The 16,899-nt window shown below is 58.8% G+C and overlaps 2 protein-coding genes across 2 annotated transcripts; both read left to right on the forward strand.

Moving 5' to 3' along the window:
- Window positions 1-166: 166 nt before the first annotated feature.
- LOC121866885 (collagen alpha-1(I) chain-like) lies at window positions 167-7,695 on the forward strand (the record flags this gene model as incomplete). The annotated part of the gene is made up of 10 exons (XM_042366622.1): window positions 167-495; window positions 1,118-1,252; window positions 1,798-2,139; window positions 2,707-2,811; window positions 3,419-3,595; window positions 4,147-4,385; window positions 4,876-5,051; window positions 5,190-5,356; window positions 5,978-6,110; window positions 7,362-7,695. Coding segments are annotated over 10 exons (2,137 nt in total), but the record flags the coding sequence as incomplete, so codon positions are not given.
- Window positions 7,696-9,999: 2,304 nt separating this feature from the next.
- LOC121866884 (basic salivary proline-rich protein 2-like) lies at window positions 10,000-16,817 on the forward strand (the record flags this gene model as incomplete). Its single annotated transcript, XM_042366621.1, has 7 exons — window positions 10,000-10,202; window positions 12,297-12,521; window positions 13,183-13,391; window positions 13,911-14,118; window positions 14,667-14,964; window positions 15,752-15,933; window positions 16,305-16,817. Coding segments are annotated over exons 1-7 (1,838 nt in total), but the record flags the coding sequence as incomplete, so codon positions are not given.
- Between the last annotated feature and the right edge of the window lie 82 nt (window positions 16,818-16,899).

Here is a 16,899-nt window from a genome sequence, read left to right on the forward strand (position 1 = left end):
GTTGGATATTTGTCTCCTTTACATTGTTCATGGTGTGATGATACTGGAAATGCGATGGGCGGAGTATTTATTCATATCTCCCATTGTTCTAAATGTGCAAAAACAACTGCCCCCACGGTTAATCCAGTGATAGTGCGCCCTAGGACCCTCCCATTTGCCTTACCAGGTGCGTCACTCTTAGGGGCTCTCACAGGGGTGTTGGTGGCCCCAGGGAACCTGGCAAAGGTGGCGGCGCTCCCAGGGGCCCTACCTGGGGCGGTGGCGCACCCAGGGTCCTTCCCAGGTGTGGTGGCCCCAGAGGGTCCCTCCCAGGGGCACCGGTGCCCCCAGGGGACCTCTCAGGTGTGGTTGCGCCACCAGGCGCCGGCCAAGGGGTAACGTCGACCCCAGGGGACCGCCAAGGGGTAACATCACCCAGAGGGGACCGCCAAGGGGTAATGTCGCCCACAGGGGCTCTTCTTAGGGGCATCGATGCCCCCAGGGGCTTTCGTCAGGGTTAGCGGTGCCCCCAGGGGACCTTCCTTAGGCGGTGGTGCCCCAAGGGGCGACGGTACCCTTGGGGGCCTTCCCATGGGCCCTACCAGAGGCCTCCACTACCTGGAGACATATAGCTTTAGGTCATAGTTTCGTACGTATTGCATAAGTCCAGCAATCCCTTACTTAACTGTGATTGGTGGACTAAAATGTATATGCAAATATCAACCAATAGGAGAACAGAGCAGTCAGTCAGCACAACACCCTAACTTATGTTTTCCTGTTGGATATTTATTCTCCTTTACATTGTTCATGGTGTGATGATACTGGAAATGCGATGGGCGGAGTATTTATTCATATCTTCCATTGTTCTAAATGTGCAAAAACAACTGCCCCCACGGTTAATCCAGTGATAGTGCGCCCTAGGGCCCTCCCATTTGCCTTACCAGGTGCGTCACTCTTAGGGGCTCTCACAGGGGTGTCGGTGCCCCCAGGGAACCTGGCAAAGGTGGCGGCGCTCCCAGGGGCCCTACCTGGGGCGGTGGCGCACCCAGGGTCCTTCCCAGGTGTGGTGGCCCCAGAGGGTCCCTCCCAGGGGCACCGGTGCCCCCAGGGGACCTCTCAGGTGTGGTTGCGCCTCCAGCCGCCGGCCAAGGGGTAACGTCGCCCCCAGGGGACCGCCAACGGGTAACATCACCCAGAGGGGACCGCCAAGGGGTAATGTCGCCCACAGGGGCTCTTCTTTGGGGCATCGATGCCCCCAGGGGCTCTCGTCAGGGTTAGCGGTGCCCCCAGGGGACCTTCCATAGGCGGTGGCGCCCCAAGGGGCGACGGTACCCTCAGGGGCCTTCCCAGGTGCCCTACCAGAGGCGTCCCCTACGTGGAGACCTATAGCTTTGGTGGTAGTGTCATACATATTGCATACGTCCAGCAATAACAGGTGGACTAAAATGTAAATGCAAATATCAGCCAATAGGAGAACAGAGCAGTCAGTCAGCACAACACCCCAACTTATGTTTTCCTGTTGGATATTTATTCTCCTTTACATTGTTCATGGTGTGATGATACTGGAAATGCTTGGGCGGAGTATTTATTCATATCTCCCGTTGTTCTAAATGTGCAAAAACAACTGCCCCTACGGTCAATTCAATGATAGTGCCCCCTAGGTCCCTCCCATTTACCCTACCAGGTGCGTCGCCCTAGGGGCTCTCCCAGGGATGTCGGTGCCTCCAGGGGCCCTGCAAAGGGTGTCGGTGCTCCCAGGGGCCCTGTTAGGGGCGGTGGCGCACCCAGGGGCCTTCCCAGGTGCGGTGGCTCCCACAGGGTCCCTCTCAGGGGCACCGGTGGCCCCAGAAGGCCTCTCAGGTGTTGTGGCGCCCACAGGAGCCCGCCAAGGGCTAACGTCGCCCCCAGGGGAACGCCAAAGGGTAACGTTGACCCCAGTCGCTCTTCTGTGTCAGCTATGCCTCCAGGGGCTCTCCTCAGGGTCACCGGTGCCCCCAGGCGATCTCTTAGGTATGGTGGCGCCCCCAGGGACCCGCCAAGGGGTAACATCGCCCCCAGGAGCTCTTCTTAGGGGCAGAGCGATGCCCCCAGGGTCTCCCCTCACGGTCAGCCGTGCCTCCAGGGGTCCTTCCAGAGCAGGTGGCGCCCCAAGGGGCAGCGGTACCCTCAGGGGCCTTCTCAGGGGCCCTACCAGAGGCGTCCCTTACCTGGAGACCTATAGCTTTTGCTGGAAGTGTCGTACATATTGCATACGTCCAGCAATCCCTTACTTAACTGTGATTGGTGACTAAAATATAAATGCAAATATCAGCCAATAGGAGAACAGAGTAGTCAGTTAGCACAACACCCCAACTTATGTTTTCCTGTTGGATATTTATTCTCTTTTACATTGTTCATGGTGTGATGATACTGGAAATGCGATGGGCGGAGTATTTATTCATATCTCCCATTGTTCTAAATGTGCAAAAACAACTGCCCCCACGGTCAATCCAATGATAGTGCCCCCTGGGTTCCTCCCATGTGCCCTACCAGATGCGTCGCTTTTAGGGACTCTCACAGGGGTGTCGGTGCCCTCAGGGTCCCTGGCAAGGGTGGCGGCGCTCCCAGGGGCCCTACTTGGGGCGGTGGCGCACCCAGGGGCCTTCCCAGTTGCGGTGGCGCCCACAGTGTCCCTCCCAGAGGCACCGGTGCCCCCAGGGGACCTCTCAGGTGTGGTGGCGCCCACAGGGGCCCGCCAAGGGCTAATGTCGCCCCCAGGAGACCGCCAAGGGGTAACGTCGCCCCCAGTGGCTCTTCTTTGGGGCAGTGATGGCCCCAGGGGCTCTCCTCAGGGTAAGTGGTGCCCCTACGGGTTCTCTCAGGTATGGTGGCCCCCCCAAGGGCCTGCCAAGGGGTAACGCCGCCTCCAGGGGCCCGACAAGGGGTAACGGTGACCCCAGGGGACCGCCAAGGGGTAACGTCGCCCATAGGGGCTCTTCTTTGGAGCAGCGAGGACCTCAGGGGCTCTCAGGGTCAGCGGTGCCCCCAGGGGACCTGCCAGAGGCGGTGGCGCCCCAAGGGGCGACGGTACCTTCAGGGGCCTTCCCAGAGGCCCTACCAGAGGCGTCCCCTGCCGGGAAACCTGCAGCTTTTGGTCGTAGTGTCGTACATATTGCATACGTCCAGCAATCCCTTACATAACTGTGATTGGTGGACTAAAATGTAAATGCAAATATTAGCCAATAGGAGAACAGAGCAGTCAGTCAGCACAACACCCCAACTTATGTTTTCCTGTTGGATATTTATTCTCTTTTACATTGTTCATGGTGTGATGATACTCGAAATGCGATGGGCGGAGTATTTATTCATATCTCCCATTGTTCTAAATGTGCAAAAACAACTGCCCCCACGGTCAATCCAGTGATAGTGCCCCCTGGGTCCCTCCTATGTGCCCTACCAGGTGCGTCGCTCTTAGGGGCTCTGACAGGGGTGTCGATGCCCTCAGGGTCCCTGGCAAGGGTGGCGGCGCTCCCAGGGGCCCTACCTGGGGCGGTGACGCACCCAGGGGCCTTCTCAGGTGCGGTGGCGCCCACAATGTCCCTCCCAGAGGCACCGGTGCCCCCAAGGGACCTCTCAGGTGTGGTAGCGCCCCCAGGCGTCGGCCAAGGGGTAACGTCGCCCCCAGGGGCCCGCCAAGAGGTAACGTCGTCCACAAGGTCTCTCCTTATGGGCAGCGATGCCCCCAGGGGCTCTCCTCAGGGTCAGCGGTGCCCCCAGGGGACCATCCAAAAGCAGTGGCGCCCCAAGGGGCGACGGTACCCTTGGGGGCCTTCCCAGGGGCCCTACCAGAGGCCTCCACTACCTGGAGACATATAGCTTTAGGTCGTAGTTTCGTACGTATTGCATACGTCCAGCAATCCCTTACTTAACTGTGATTGGTGGACTAAAATGTAAATGCAAATATCAGCCAATAGGAGAACAGAGTAGTCAGTCAGCACAACACCCCAACTTATGTTTTCCTGTTGGATATTTATTCTCCTTTACATTGTTCATGGTGTGATGATACTGGAAATGCGATGGGCGGAGTATTTATTCATATCTCCCATTGTTCTAAATGTGCAAAAACAACTGCCCCCATGGTCAATCCAGTGATAGTGCCCCCTGGGTCCCTCCCATGTGCCCTACCAGGTGCGTCGCTCTTAGGGGCTCTGATAGGGGTGTCGATGCCCTCAGGGTCCCTGGCAAGGGTGGCGGCGCTCCCAGGGGCCCTACCTGGGGCGGTGACGCACCCAGGGGCCTTCTCAGGTGCGGTGGCGCCCACAATGTCCCTCCCAGAGGCACCGGTGCCCCCAAGGGACCTCTCAGGTGTGGTAGCGCCCCCAGGCGTCGGCCAAGGGGTAACGTCGCCCCATGGGGCCCGCCAAGAGGTAACGTCGTCCACAAGGGCTCTCCTTATGGGCAGCGATGCCCCCAGGGGCTCTCCTCAGGGTCAGCGGTGCCCCCAGGGGACCATCCAAAAGCAGTGGCGCCCCAAGGGGCGACGGTACCCTTGGGGGCCTTCCCAGGGGCCCTACCAGAGGCCTCCACTACCTGGAGACATTTAGCTTTAGGTCGTAGTTTCGTACGTATTGCATACGTCCAGCAATCCCTTACTTAACTGTGATTGGTGGACTAAAATGTAAATGCAAATATCAGCCAATAGGAGAACAGAGTAGTCAGTCAGCACAACACCCCAACTTATGTTTTCCTGTTGGATATTTATTCTCCTTTACATTGTTCATGGTGTGATTGATACTGGAAATGCGATGGGCGGAGTATTTATTCATATCTCACATTGTTCTAAATGTGCAAAAACAACTGCCCCCACGGTCAATCCAGTGATAGTGCGCCCTGGGGCACTCCCATTTGCCCTACCAGGTGCATCGATCTTGGGGCTCTCCCAAGGGTGTCGGCGACCCCAGGGGCCCTGACAAGGGTGGCGGCAATCCCAGGAGCCCTGCCAGGGGCGGTGGCGCACCCAGGGGCCTTCCCAGGTGCGGTGGCGACCACAGGTTCCCTTGCAAGGGCACCGGAGCCCCCAGGGGACCTCTCAGGTGTGGTGGCGCCCCCAGGGGCCCTCCAAGGGGTAACGTTTCCCACAGGTGCCCGCCAAGAGGTAACGTTGCCCCCATGGGACCGCCAAGGGGTAACGTCACCCCCAGGGGACCGCCAAGGGTTAACGTCGCCCCCAGGGGCTCTTCTTTGCTGCAGCAATGCCCCCAGGGGCTCTCCTCAGGGGCACTGGTGCCCCCAGGGGAGCTCTCAAGTGTGGTGGCGCGCCCATGGGCACGCCAAGGGGTAGCATCGCCCCCAGGGGCTCTTCTTATGGGCAGCGATGCCCCTAGGGGCTCCCTTCAGGGTCAGCAGTGCCCCCAGGGGACCTTCCAGAGGTGGTGGCGCCCCAAGGGGCGGCGCTACCCTCAGGGGCCTTCCCAGGTGCCCTACCAGAGGCGTCCCCTAAGTGGAGACCTATAGCTTTGGTGGTAGTGTCATACATATTGCATACGTCCAGCAATACCTTACTTAACTGTGATTGGTGGACTAAAATGTAAATGCAAATATCAGCCAATAGGAGAACAGAGCAGTCAGTCAGCACAACACCCCAACTTATGTTTTCCTGTTGGATATTTATTCTCCTTTACATTGTTCATGGTGTGATGATACTGGAAATGCGATGGGCGGAGTATTTATTCATATCTCCCATTGTTCTAAATGTGCAAAAACAACTGCCCCCACGGTCAATTCAATGATGGTGCCCCCTAGGTCCCTCCCATTTACCCTACCAGGTGCGTCGCCCTAGGGGCTCTCCCAGGGGTGTCGGTGCCTCCAGGGGCCCTGCAAAGGGTGTCGGTGCTCCCAGGGGCCCTGTTAGGGGCGGTGGCGCACCCAGGGGCCTTCCCAGGTGCGGTGACACCCACAGGGTCCCTCCCAGGGGCACCGGTGGCCCCAGAAGGCCTCTCAGGTGTTGTGGCGCCCACAGGGGCCCGCCAAGGGCTAACGTCACCCCCAGGGGACCGCCAAAGGGTAACGTCGCCCCCAATCGCTCTTCTGTGGTCAGCTATGCCTCCAGGGGCTCTCCTCAGGGTCACCGGTGCCCCCAGGCGATCTCTTAGGTATGGTGGCGCCCCCAGGGGCCCGCCAAGGGGTAACATCGCCCCAGGAGCTCTTCTTAGGGGCAGAGCGATGCCCCCAGGTTCTCCCCTCACGGTCAGCCGTGCCTCCAGGGGTCCTTCCAGAGCAGGTGGCGCCCCAAGGGGCAGCGGTACCCTCAGGGGCCTTCTCAGGGGCCCTACCAGAGGCGTCCCTTACCTGGAGACCTATAGCTTTTGCTGGAAGTGTCGTTCATATTGCATACGTCCAGCAATCCCTTACTTAACTGTGATTGGTGGACTAAAATGTAAATGCAAATATCAGCCAATAGGAGAACAGAGCAGTTAGGCAGCACAACACCCCAACTTATGTTTTCCTGTTGGATATTTATTCTCCTTTACATTGTTCATGGTGTGATGATACTCGAAATGCGATGGGCGGAGTATTTATTCATATCTCCCATTGTTCTAAATGTGCAAAAACAACTGCCCCCACGGTCAATCCAGTGATAGTGCCCCCTGGGTCCCTCCCATGTGCCCTACCAGGTGCGTCGCTCTTAGGGGCTCTGACAGGGGTGTCGGTGCCCTCAGGGTCCCTGGCATGGGTGGCGGCGCTCCCAGGGGCCCTACCTGGGGCGGTGGCGCACCCAGGGGCCTTCTCAGGTGCGGTGGCGCCCACAATGTCCCTCCCAGAGGCACCAGTGCCCCCCAAGGGACCTCTCAGGTGTGGTAGCGCCCCCAGGCGCCGGCCAAAAGGTAACGTCGCCCTTAGGGGCCCGCCAAGGGGTAACGTCGCCCACAAGGGCTCTCCTTATGGGCAGCGATGCCCCCAGGGGCTCTCCTCAGGGTTAGCGGTGCCCCCAGGGGACCATCCAAAAGCAGTGGCGCCCCAAGGGGCGACGGTACCCTTGGAGGCCTTCCCAGGGGCCCTACCAGAGGCCTCCACTACCTGGAGACATACAGCTTTAGGTCGTAGTTTCGTACGTATTGCATACGTCCAGCAATCCCTTATTTAACTGTGATTGGTGGACTAAAATGTAAATGCAAATATCAACCAATAGGAGAACATAGCAGTTAGTCAGCACAACACCCTAACTTATGTTTGCCTGTTGGATATTTATTCTCCTTTACATTGTTCATGGTGTGATGATACTGGAAATGCGATGGGCGGAGTATTTATTCATATCTCCCATTGTTCTAAATGTGCAAAAACAACTGCCCCCACGGTTAATCCAGTGATAGTGCGCCCTAGGGCCCTCCCATTTGCCTTACCAGGTGCGTCACTCTTAGGGGCTCTCACAGGGGTGTTGGTGGCCCCAGGGAACCTGGCAAAGGTGGCGGCGCTCCCAAGGGCCCTACCTGGGGCGGTGGCGCACCCAGGGTCCTTCCCAGGTGTGGTGGCCCCAGAGGGTCCCTCCCAGGGGCACCGGTGCCCCCAGGGGACCTCTCAGGTGTGGTTGCGCCACCAGGCGCCGGCCAAGGGGTAACGTCGCCCCCAGGGGACCGCCAAGGGGTAACATCACCCAGAGGGGACCGCCAAGGGGTAATGTCGCCCACAGGGGCTCTTCTTAGGGGCATCGATGCCCCCAGGGGCTTTCGTCAGGGTTAGCGGTGCCCCCAGGGGACCTTCCTTAGGCGGTGGCGCCCCAAGGGGCGACGGTACCCTTGGGGGCCTTCCCATGGGCCCTACCAGAGGCCTCCACTACCTGGAGACATATAGCTTTAGGTCATAGTTTCGTACGTATTGCATAAGTCCAGCAATCCCTTACTTAACTGTGATTGGTGGACTAAAATGTAAATGCAAATATCAACCAATAGGAGAACAGAGCAGTCAGTCAGCACAACACCCTAACTTATGTTTTCCTGTTGGATATTTATTCTCCTTTACATTGTTCATGGTGTGATGATACTGGAAATGCGATGGGCGGAGTATTTATTCATATCTTCCATTGTTCTAAATGTGCAAAAACAACTGCCCCCACGGTTAATCCAGTGATAGTGCGCCCTAGGGCCCTCCCATTTGCCTTACCAGGTGCGTCACTCTTAGGGGCTCTCACAGGGGTGTCGGTGCCCCCAGGGAACCTGGCAAAGGTGGCGGCGCTCCCAGGGGCCCTACCTGGGGCGGTGGCGCACCCAGGGTCCTTCCCAGGTGTGGTGGCCCCAGAGGGTCCCTCCCAGGGGCACCGGTGCCCCCAGGGGACCTCTCAGGTGTGGTTGCGCCTCCAGCCGCCGGCCAAGGGGTAACGTCGCCCCCAGGGGACCGCCAAGGGGTAACATCACCCAGAGGGGACCGCCAAGGGGTAATGTCGCCCACAGGGGCTCTTCTTTGGGGCATCGATGCCCCCAGGGGCTCTCGTCAGGGTTAGCGGTGCCCCCAGGGGACCTTCCATAGGCGGTGGCGCCCCAAGGGGCGGCGGTACCCTCAGGGGCCTTCCCAGGTGCCCTACCAGAGGCGTCCCCTACGTGGAGACCTATAGCTTTGGTGGTAGTGTCATACATATTGCATACGTCCAGCAATACCTTACTTAACTGTGATTGGTGGACTAAAATGTAAATGCAAATATCAGCCAATAGGAGAACAGAGCAGTCAGTCAGCACAACACCCCAACTTATGTTTTCCTGTTGGATATTTATTCTCCTTTACATTGTTCATGGTGTGATGATACTGGAAATGCGATGGGCGGAGTATTTATTCATATCTCCCGTTGTTCTAAATGTGCAAAAACAACTGCCCCCACGGTCAATTCAATGATAGTGCCCCCTAGGTCCCTCCCATTTACCCTACCAGGTGCGTCGCCCTAGGGGCTCTCCCAGGGATGTCGGTGCCTCCAGGGGCCCTGCAAAGGGTGTCGGTGCTCCCAGGGGCCCTGTTAGGGGCGGTGGCGCACCCAGGGGCCTTCCCAGGTGCGGTGGCACCCACAGGGTCCCTCTCAGGGGCACCGGTGGCCCCAGAAGGCCTCTCAGGTGTTGTGGCGCCCACAGGAGCCCGCCAAGGGCTAACGTCGCCCCCAGGGGAACGCCAAAGGGTAACGTTGACCCCAGTCGCTCTTCTGTGGTCAGCTATGCCTCCAGGGGCTCTCCTCAGGGTCACCGGTGCCCCCAGGCGATCTCTTAGGTATGGTGGCGCCCCCAGGGACCCGCCAAGGGGTAACATCGCCCCCAGGAGCTCTTCTTAGGGGCAGAGCGATGCCCCCAGGGTCTCCCCTCACGGTCAGCCGTGCCTCCAGGGGTCCTTCCAGAGCAGGTGGCGCCCCAAGGGGCAGCGGTACCCTCAGGGGCCTTCTCAGGGGCCCTACCAGAGGCGTCCCTTACCTGGAGACCTATAGCTTTTGCTGGAAGTGTCGTACATATTGCATACGTCCAGCAATCCCTTACTTAACTGTGATTGGTGACTAAAATATAAATGCAAATATCAGCCAATAGGAGAACAGAGTAGTCAGTCAGCACAACACCCCAACTTATGTTTTCCTGTTGGATATTTATTCTCTTTTACATTGTTCATGGTGTGATGATACTGGAAATGCGATGGGCGGAGTATTTATTCATATCTCCCATTGTTCTAAATGTGCAAAAACAACTGCCCCCACGGTCAATCCAATGATAGTGCCCCCTGGGTCCCTCCCATGTGCCCTACCAGATGCGTCGCTTTTAGGGACTCTCACAGGGGTGTCGGTGCCCTCAGGGTCCCTGGCAAGGGTGGCGGCGCTCCCAGGGGCCCTACTTGGGGCGGTGGCGCACCCAGGGGCCTTCCCAGTTGCGGTGGCGCCCACAGTGTCCCTCCCAGAGGCACCGGTGCCCCCAGGGGACCTCTCAGGTGTGGTGGCGCCCACAGGGGCCCGCCAAGGGCTAATGTCGCCCCCAGGGGACCGCCAAGGGGTAACGTCGCCCCCAGTGGCTCTTCTTTGGGGCAGTGATGGCCCCAGGGGCTCTCCTCAGGGTAAGTGGTGCCCCTAGGGGTTCTCTCAGGTATGGTGGCCCCCCCAAGGGCCTGCCAAGGGGTAACGCCGCCTCCAGGGGCCCGACAAGGGGTAACGGTGACCCCAGGGGACCGCCAAGGGGTAACGTCGCCCATAGGGGCTCTTCTTTGGAGCAGCGAGGACCTCAGGGGCTCTCAGGGTCAGCGGTGCCCCCAGGGGACCTGCCAGAGGCGGTGGCGCCCCAAGGGGCGACGGTACCTTCAGGGGCCTTCCCAGAGGCCCTACCAGAGGCGTCCCCTGCCTGGAAACCTGCAGCTTTTGGTCGTAGTGTCGTACATATTGCATACGTCCAGCAATCCCTTACTTAACTGTGATTGGTGACTAAAATGTAAATGCAAATATCAGCCAATAGGAGAACAGAGTAGTCAGTCAGCACAACACCCCAACTTATGTTTTCCTGTTGGATATTTATTCTCTTTTACATTGTTCATGGTGTGATGATACTGGAAATGCGATGGGCGGAGTATTTATTCATATCTCCCATTGTTCTAAATGTGCAAAAACAACTGCCCCCACGGTCAATCCAGTGATAGTGCCCCCTGGGTCCCTCCCATGTGCCCTACCAGATGCGTCGCTCTTAGGGACTCTCACAGGGGTGTCGGTGCCCTCAGGGTCCCTGGCAAGGGTGGCGGCGCTCCCAGGGGCCCTACTTGGGGCGGTGGCGCACCCAGGGGCATTCCCAGTTGTGGTGGCGCCCACAGTGTCCCTCCCAGAGGCACCGGTGCCCCCAGGGGACCTCTCAGGTGTGGTGGCGCCCACAGAGGCCCGCCAAGGGCTAATGTCGCCCCCAGGGGACCGCCAAGGAGTAACGTCGCCCCCAGGGGACCGCCAAGGGGTAACGTCGCCCTCAGTGGCTCTTCTTTGGGGCAGTGATGGCCCCATGGGCTCTCCTCAGGGTCAGTGGTGCCCCTAGGGGTTCTCTCAGGTATGGTGGCCCCCCCAAGGGCCTGCCAAGGGGTAACGCCGCCTCCAGGGGCCCGATAAGGGGTAACGGTGACCCCAGGGGACCGCCAAGGGGTAACGTCGCCCATAGGGGCTCTTCTTAGGAGCAGCGAGGACCCCAGGGGCTCTCAGGGTCAGCGGTGCCCCCAGGGGACCTGCCAGAGGCGGTGGCGCCCCAAGGGGCGACGGTACCTTCAGGGGCCTTCCCAGAGGCCCTACAAGAGGCGTCCCCTGCCTGGAAACCTACAGCTTTTGGTCGTAGTGTCGTACATATTGCATACGTCCAGCAATCCCTTACTTAACTGTGATTGGTGGACTAAAATGTAAATGCAAATATCAGCCAATAGGAGAACAGAGCAGTTAGTCAGCACAACACCCCAACTTATGTTTCCTGTTGGATATTTATTCTCCTTTACATTGTTCATGGTGTGATGATACTCGAAATGCGATGGGCGGAGTATTTATTCATATCTCCCATTGTTCAAAATGTGCAAAAACAACTGCCCCCACGGTCAATCCAGTGATAGTGCCCCCTGGGTCCCTCCCATGTGCCCTACCAGGTGCGTCGCTCTTAGGGGCTCTGACAGGGGTGTCGGTGCCCTCAGGGTCCCTGGCAAGGGTGGCGGCGCTCCCAGGGGCCCTACCTGGGGCGGTGGCGCACCCAGGGGCCTTCTCAGGTGCGGTGGCGCCCACAATGTCCCTCCCAGAGGCACCAGTGCCCCCCAAGGGACCTCTCAGGTGTGGTAGCGCCCCCAGGCGCCGGCTAAAAGGTAACGTCGCCCTTAGGGGCCCGCCAAGGGGTAACGTCGCCCACAAGGGCTCTCCTTATGGGCAGCGATGCCCCCAGGGGCTCTCCTCGGGGTTAGCGGTGCCCCCAGGGGACCATCCAAAAGCAGTGGCGACCCAAGGGGCGACGGTACCCTTGGAGGCCTTCCCAGGGGCCCTACCAGAGGCCTCCACTACCTGGAGACATATAGCTTTAGGTCGTAGTTTCGTACGTATTGCATACGTCCAGCAATCCCTTACTTAACTGTGATTGGTGGACTAAAATGTAAATGCAAATATCAGCCAATAGGAGAACAGAGTAGTCAGTCAGCACAACACCCCAACTTATGTTTTCCTGTTGGATAATTATTCTCCTTTACATTTTTCATGTCGTGATGATACTGGAAATGCGATGGAGGTAGTATTTTTCATATCTCCCATTGTTCTAAATGTGCAAAAACAACTGCCCCAACGGTCAATCCAGTGATAGTGCACACTAGGGCCCTCCCATTTGCCCTACCAAAAGCGTCGCCCTTAGCGGCTCTCCCAGGGGTGTCGGTGCCGCCAGGGGCCCTTACAAGGGTGGCAGCAATCCCAGGAGCCTGCCAGGCGGGTGGGGCGCCTGGGGCCTTCCAGGTGTGGTGGCGACCACAGGTTTCTGGACTTTGGGAGCCCCAGGGGACCTCTCCAGATTAATGAGTGGCACCCCAGGGGCCCCTCAGGGTAGTTCCCACAGGTGCCCCGCAAAGAGGTAACATTGCCCCCATGGGACCGCCAAGGGGTAACACGTCACCCCAGGGGACCTTAGGGTAACGTCGCCCCCAGGGCTCTTCTTTGCTGTAATGCCCCAGGGGCTCTCCTCAGGGCACTGGTGCCCCAGAGAACTCCTCAGGTGTGGTGGCGCGCCCTGGGTACGCCAAGGGGTAACGTCGCCCCCAAGGGTTCTTCTTAGGGACAGCGATGCCCCCAGGGGCTCCCCTCAGGGTCAGCCATGCCCCCAGGGGACCTTCCAGAGGAGGTGGCACCCAAAGGGCCGGCAGTACCCTCAGGGGCCTTCCCAGGGGCCCTACCAGAGGCGTCACTTACCTGGAGACCGATACCTTTTGGTGGTAGTGTCATACATATTGCATACGTCCAGCAATCCCTTACTTAACTGTGATTGGTGGACTAAAATGTAAATGCAAATATCAGCCAATAGGAGAACAGAGCAGTCAGTCAGCACAACACCCCAACTTATGTTTTCCTGTTGGATATTTATTCTCTTTTACATTGTTCATGGTGTGATGATACTCGAAATGCGATGGGCGGAGTATTTATTCATATCTCCCATTGTTCTAAATGTGCAAAAACAACTGCCCCCACGGTCAATCCAGTGATAGTGACCCCTGGGTCCCTCCCATGTGCCCTACCAGGTGCGTCGCTCTTAGGGGCTCTGACAGGGGTGTCGGTGCCCTCAGGGTCCCTGGCAAGGGTGGCGGCGCTCCCAGGGGCCCTACCTGGGGCGGTGGCGCATCCAGGGGCCTTCTCAGGTGCGGTGGCGCCCACAATGTCCCTCCCAGAGGCACCGGTGCCCCCAAGGGACCTCTCAGGTGTCGTAGCGCCCCCAGGCGCCGGCCAAGGGGTAACGTCGCCCTTAGGGGCCCGCCAAGGGGTAACGTCGCCCACAAGGGCTCTCCTTATGGGCAGCGATGCCCCCAGGGGCTCTCCTCAGGGTTAGCGGTGCCCCCAGGGGACCATCCAAAAGCAGTGGCGCCCCAAGGGGCGACGGTACCCTTGGGGGCCTTCCCAGGGGCGCTACCAGAGGCCTCCACTACCTGGAGACATATAGCTTTAGGTCGTAGTTTCGTACGTATTGGATACGTCCAGCAATCCCTTACTTAACTGTGATTGGTGGACTAAAATGTAAATGCAAATATTAACCAATAGGAGAACAGAGCAGTCAGTCAGCACAACACCCTAACTTATGTTTTCCTGTTGGATATTTATTCTCCTTTACATTGTTCATGGTGTGATGATACTGGAAATGCGATGGGCGGAGTATTTATTCATATCTCCCATTGTTCTAATTGTGCAAAAACAACTGCCCCCACGGTCAATCCAGTGATAGTGCGCCCTAGGGCCCTCCCATTTGCCTTACCAGGTGCGTCACTCTTAGGGGCTCTCACAGGGGTGTTGGTGGCCCCAGGGAACCTGGCAAAGGTGGCGGCGCTCCCAGGGGCCCTACCTGGGGCGGTGGCGCACCCAGGGTCCTTCCCAGGTGTGGTGGCCCCAGAGGGTCCCTCCCAGGGGCACCGGTGCCCCCAGGGGACCTCTCAGGTGTGGTTGCGCCTCCAGGCGCCGGCCAAGGGGTAACGTCGCCCCCAGGGGACCGCCAAGGGGTAACCTCACCTAGAGGGGACCGCCAAGGGGTAATGTCGCCCACAGGGGCTCTTCTTAGGGGCATCGATGCCCCCAGGGGCTCTCGTCAGGGTTAGCGGTGCCCCCAGGGGACCTTCCATAGGCGGTGGCGCCCCAAGGGGCGACGGTACCCTTAGGGGCCTTCCCAGGGGCCCTACCAAAGGCGCCCACTACCTGGAGACCTATAGCTTTTGGGGGTAGTGTCGTCCATATTGCATACGTCCAGCAATACCTTACTTAACTGTGATTGGTGGACTAAAATGAAATGCAAATATCAGCCAATAGGAGAATAGAGCAGTCAGTCAGCACAACACCCCAACTTATGTTTTCCTGTTGGATATTTATTCTCCTTTACATTGTTCATGGTGTGATGATACTGGAAATGCGATGGGCGGAGTATTTATTCATATCTCCCATTGTTCTAAATGTGCAAAAACAACTGCCCCCACGGTCAATCCAGTGATAGTGCGCCCTGGGGCACTCCCATTTGCCCTACCAGGTGCATCGATCTTGGGGCTCTCCCAGGGGTGTCGGCGACCCCAGGGGCCCTGACAAGGGTGTCGGCAATTCCAGGAGCCCTGCCAGGGGCGGTGGCGCACTCAGGGGCCTTCCCAGGTGCGGTGGCGACCACAGGTTTCCTCTCAAGGGCACCGGAGCCCCTAGGGGACCTCTCAGGTGTGGTGGCGCCCTCAGGTGCCCTCCAAGGGGTAACGTTTCCCACAGGTGCCCGCCAAGAGGTAACGTTGCCCCCATGGGACCGCCAAGGGGTAACGTCACCTCCAGGGGACCGCCAATGGGTAACGTCACCCCCAGGGGCTCTCCTCAGGGGCACTGGTGCCCCCAGGGGAGCTCTCAGGTGTGGTGGCGCGCCCATGGGCACGCCAAGGGGTAGCGTCGCCCCCAGGGGCTCTTCTTATGGGCAGCGATGCCCCTAGGGGCTCCCCTCAGGGTCAGCAGTGCCCCCAGGGGACCTTCCAGAGGTGGTGGCGCCCCAAGGGGCGGCGCTACCCTCATGGGCCTTCCCAGGTGCCCTACCACAGGCGTTCCCTAACTGGAGACCTATAGCTTTTGGTGGTACTGTCTAGCATATTGCATACGTCCAGCAATCCCTTACTTAACTGTGATTGGTGTACTAGAATGTAGATGCAAATATCAGCCAATAGGAGAACAGAGCAGTCAGTCAGCACAACACCACAACTTATGTTTTCCTGTTGGATATTTATTCTCCTTCATTGATGTAAAATGCAACATGATGATATCTCCCAGTTATGCCTGGGGCCCTCCCATTTGCCCTACCAGGTGCGTCGCCCTAGGGGCAGTCCCATGGGTGTCAGTTTCGCCAGGGGCCCTGGGAAGGGTGGCGGCTATCCCAGGGGCCCTGCCAGGGGCGGTGGCGCACCCAGGGGCCTTCCCAGGTGCGGTGGCGCCCACAGGGTCCCTTTCAGGGGCACCTGTGTCCCCAGGGGACCTCTCAGGTGTGGTGGCGCGCCCAGGGGCCGGCCAAGGGATAAGATTGCCCCAGGGGATCTTCTTTTGGGTAGCGATGCCTCCAGGGGCTCTTCTTTTGGGCAGCGATGCCCCTAGGGGCTCTCCTCAGGGGCACCGGTGCCCCTAGGGGAGCTGTCAGGTGTGGTGGCACCCCCAGGGGCCCGTCAAGGTGTAACGTCGCCCACTGTCGCTCTTCTTAAGGGCAGCGATGCCCCCAAGGGTCCTTCTAGAGGCGGTAGCGTCCCAAGGGGTGGCGATACCCTCAGGAGCCTTCCCAGGTGCCCTACCTATAGCTTTTGGTGGTAGTGTCGTACATATTGCATACGTCCAGCAATCCCTTACTTAACTGTGATTGGTGGACTAAAATGTAAATCCAAAAAACAGCCAATAGGAGAACAGAACAGTCAGTCATCACAACACCCCAACTTATGTTTTCCTGTTGGATATTTATTCTCCTTTACATTGTTCATGGTGTGATGATACTGGAAATGCGATGGGCGGAGTATCTATTCATATATCCCATTGTTCTAAATGTGCAAAAACAACTGCCCCCACTGTCAATCCAGTGATAGTGCCCGCTGGGTCCCTCCCATTTGCCCTACCAGGTGCGTCGCCCTAGGGGCTCTCCCAGGTGTGTCGCTGCCCCCAGGGGCTCTGCCAGTGGCGGTGGGGCACCTAGGGGCCTTCCCAGGTGCGGTGGCGCCCATAGGATCCCTCGCAAAGGCACCGGTGCCCCCAGAGGACCTCTTAGGTGTGCTGGCGCCCTCCTAGGGGCCTGCCAAGGCGTAACGTCGCCCCCAGGGAACCGCCAAGGCGTAACGTTTCCCCCAGGGGACCGCCAAGGGGTAACATCGCCTCCAGCGGACCGCCAAGGGGTAACGTCGCCCCCAGGGGACTGCCAGGGGGTAACGTCGCCCCCAGGGGCTCTTTTTTGGGGCAGCGATACTCCCAGGTCTCCTCAGGGGCATCGGTGCCTTCAGGGGAGCTCTCAGGTGTGGTGGCGCCCCCAGGGGTCCGCCAAGGGGTCACGTCGTCAGCAGGGGCTCTTCTTAGGCGCACCGATGCCCCCAGGGGCTCCCCTCAGGGTCACCCATGCCCCCAGGGGACCTTCCATTGGCGGTGACGCCCCAAGGGGCGGCGGTACCCTCAGGGGCCTTCCCAGGTGCCCTACCAGAGGCGTCCCCTACGTGGAGACCTATAGCTTTGGTGGTAGTGTCATACATATTGCATACGTCCAGCAATAC

The sequence above is a fragment of the Homarus americanus genome, unplaced genomic scaffold, assembly GCF_018991925.1.
Source record: "Homarus americanus isolate GMGI-L3 unplaced genomic scaffold, GMGI_Hamer_2.0 scaffold46541, whole genome shotgun sequence".
In the NCBI taxonomy this organism is placed as follows: Eukaryota; Metazoa; Arthropoda; class Malacostraca; order Decapoda; family Nephropidae; genus Homarus; species Homarus americanus.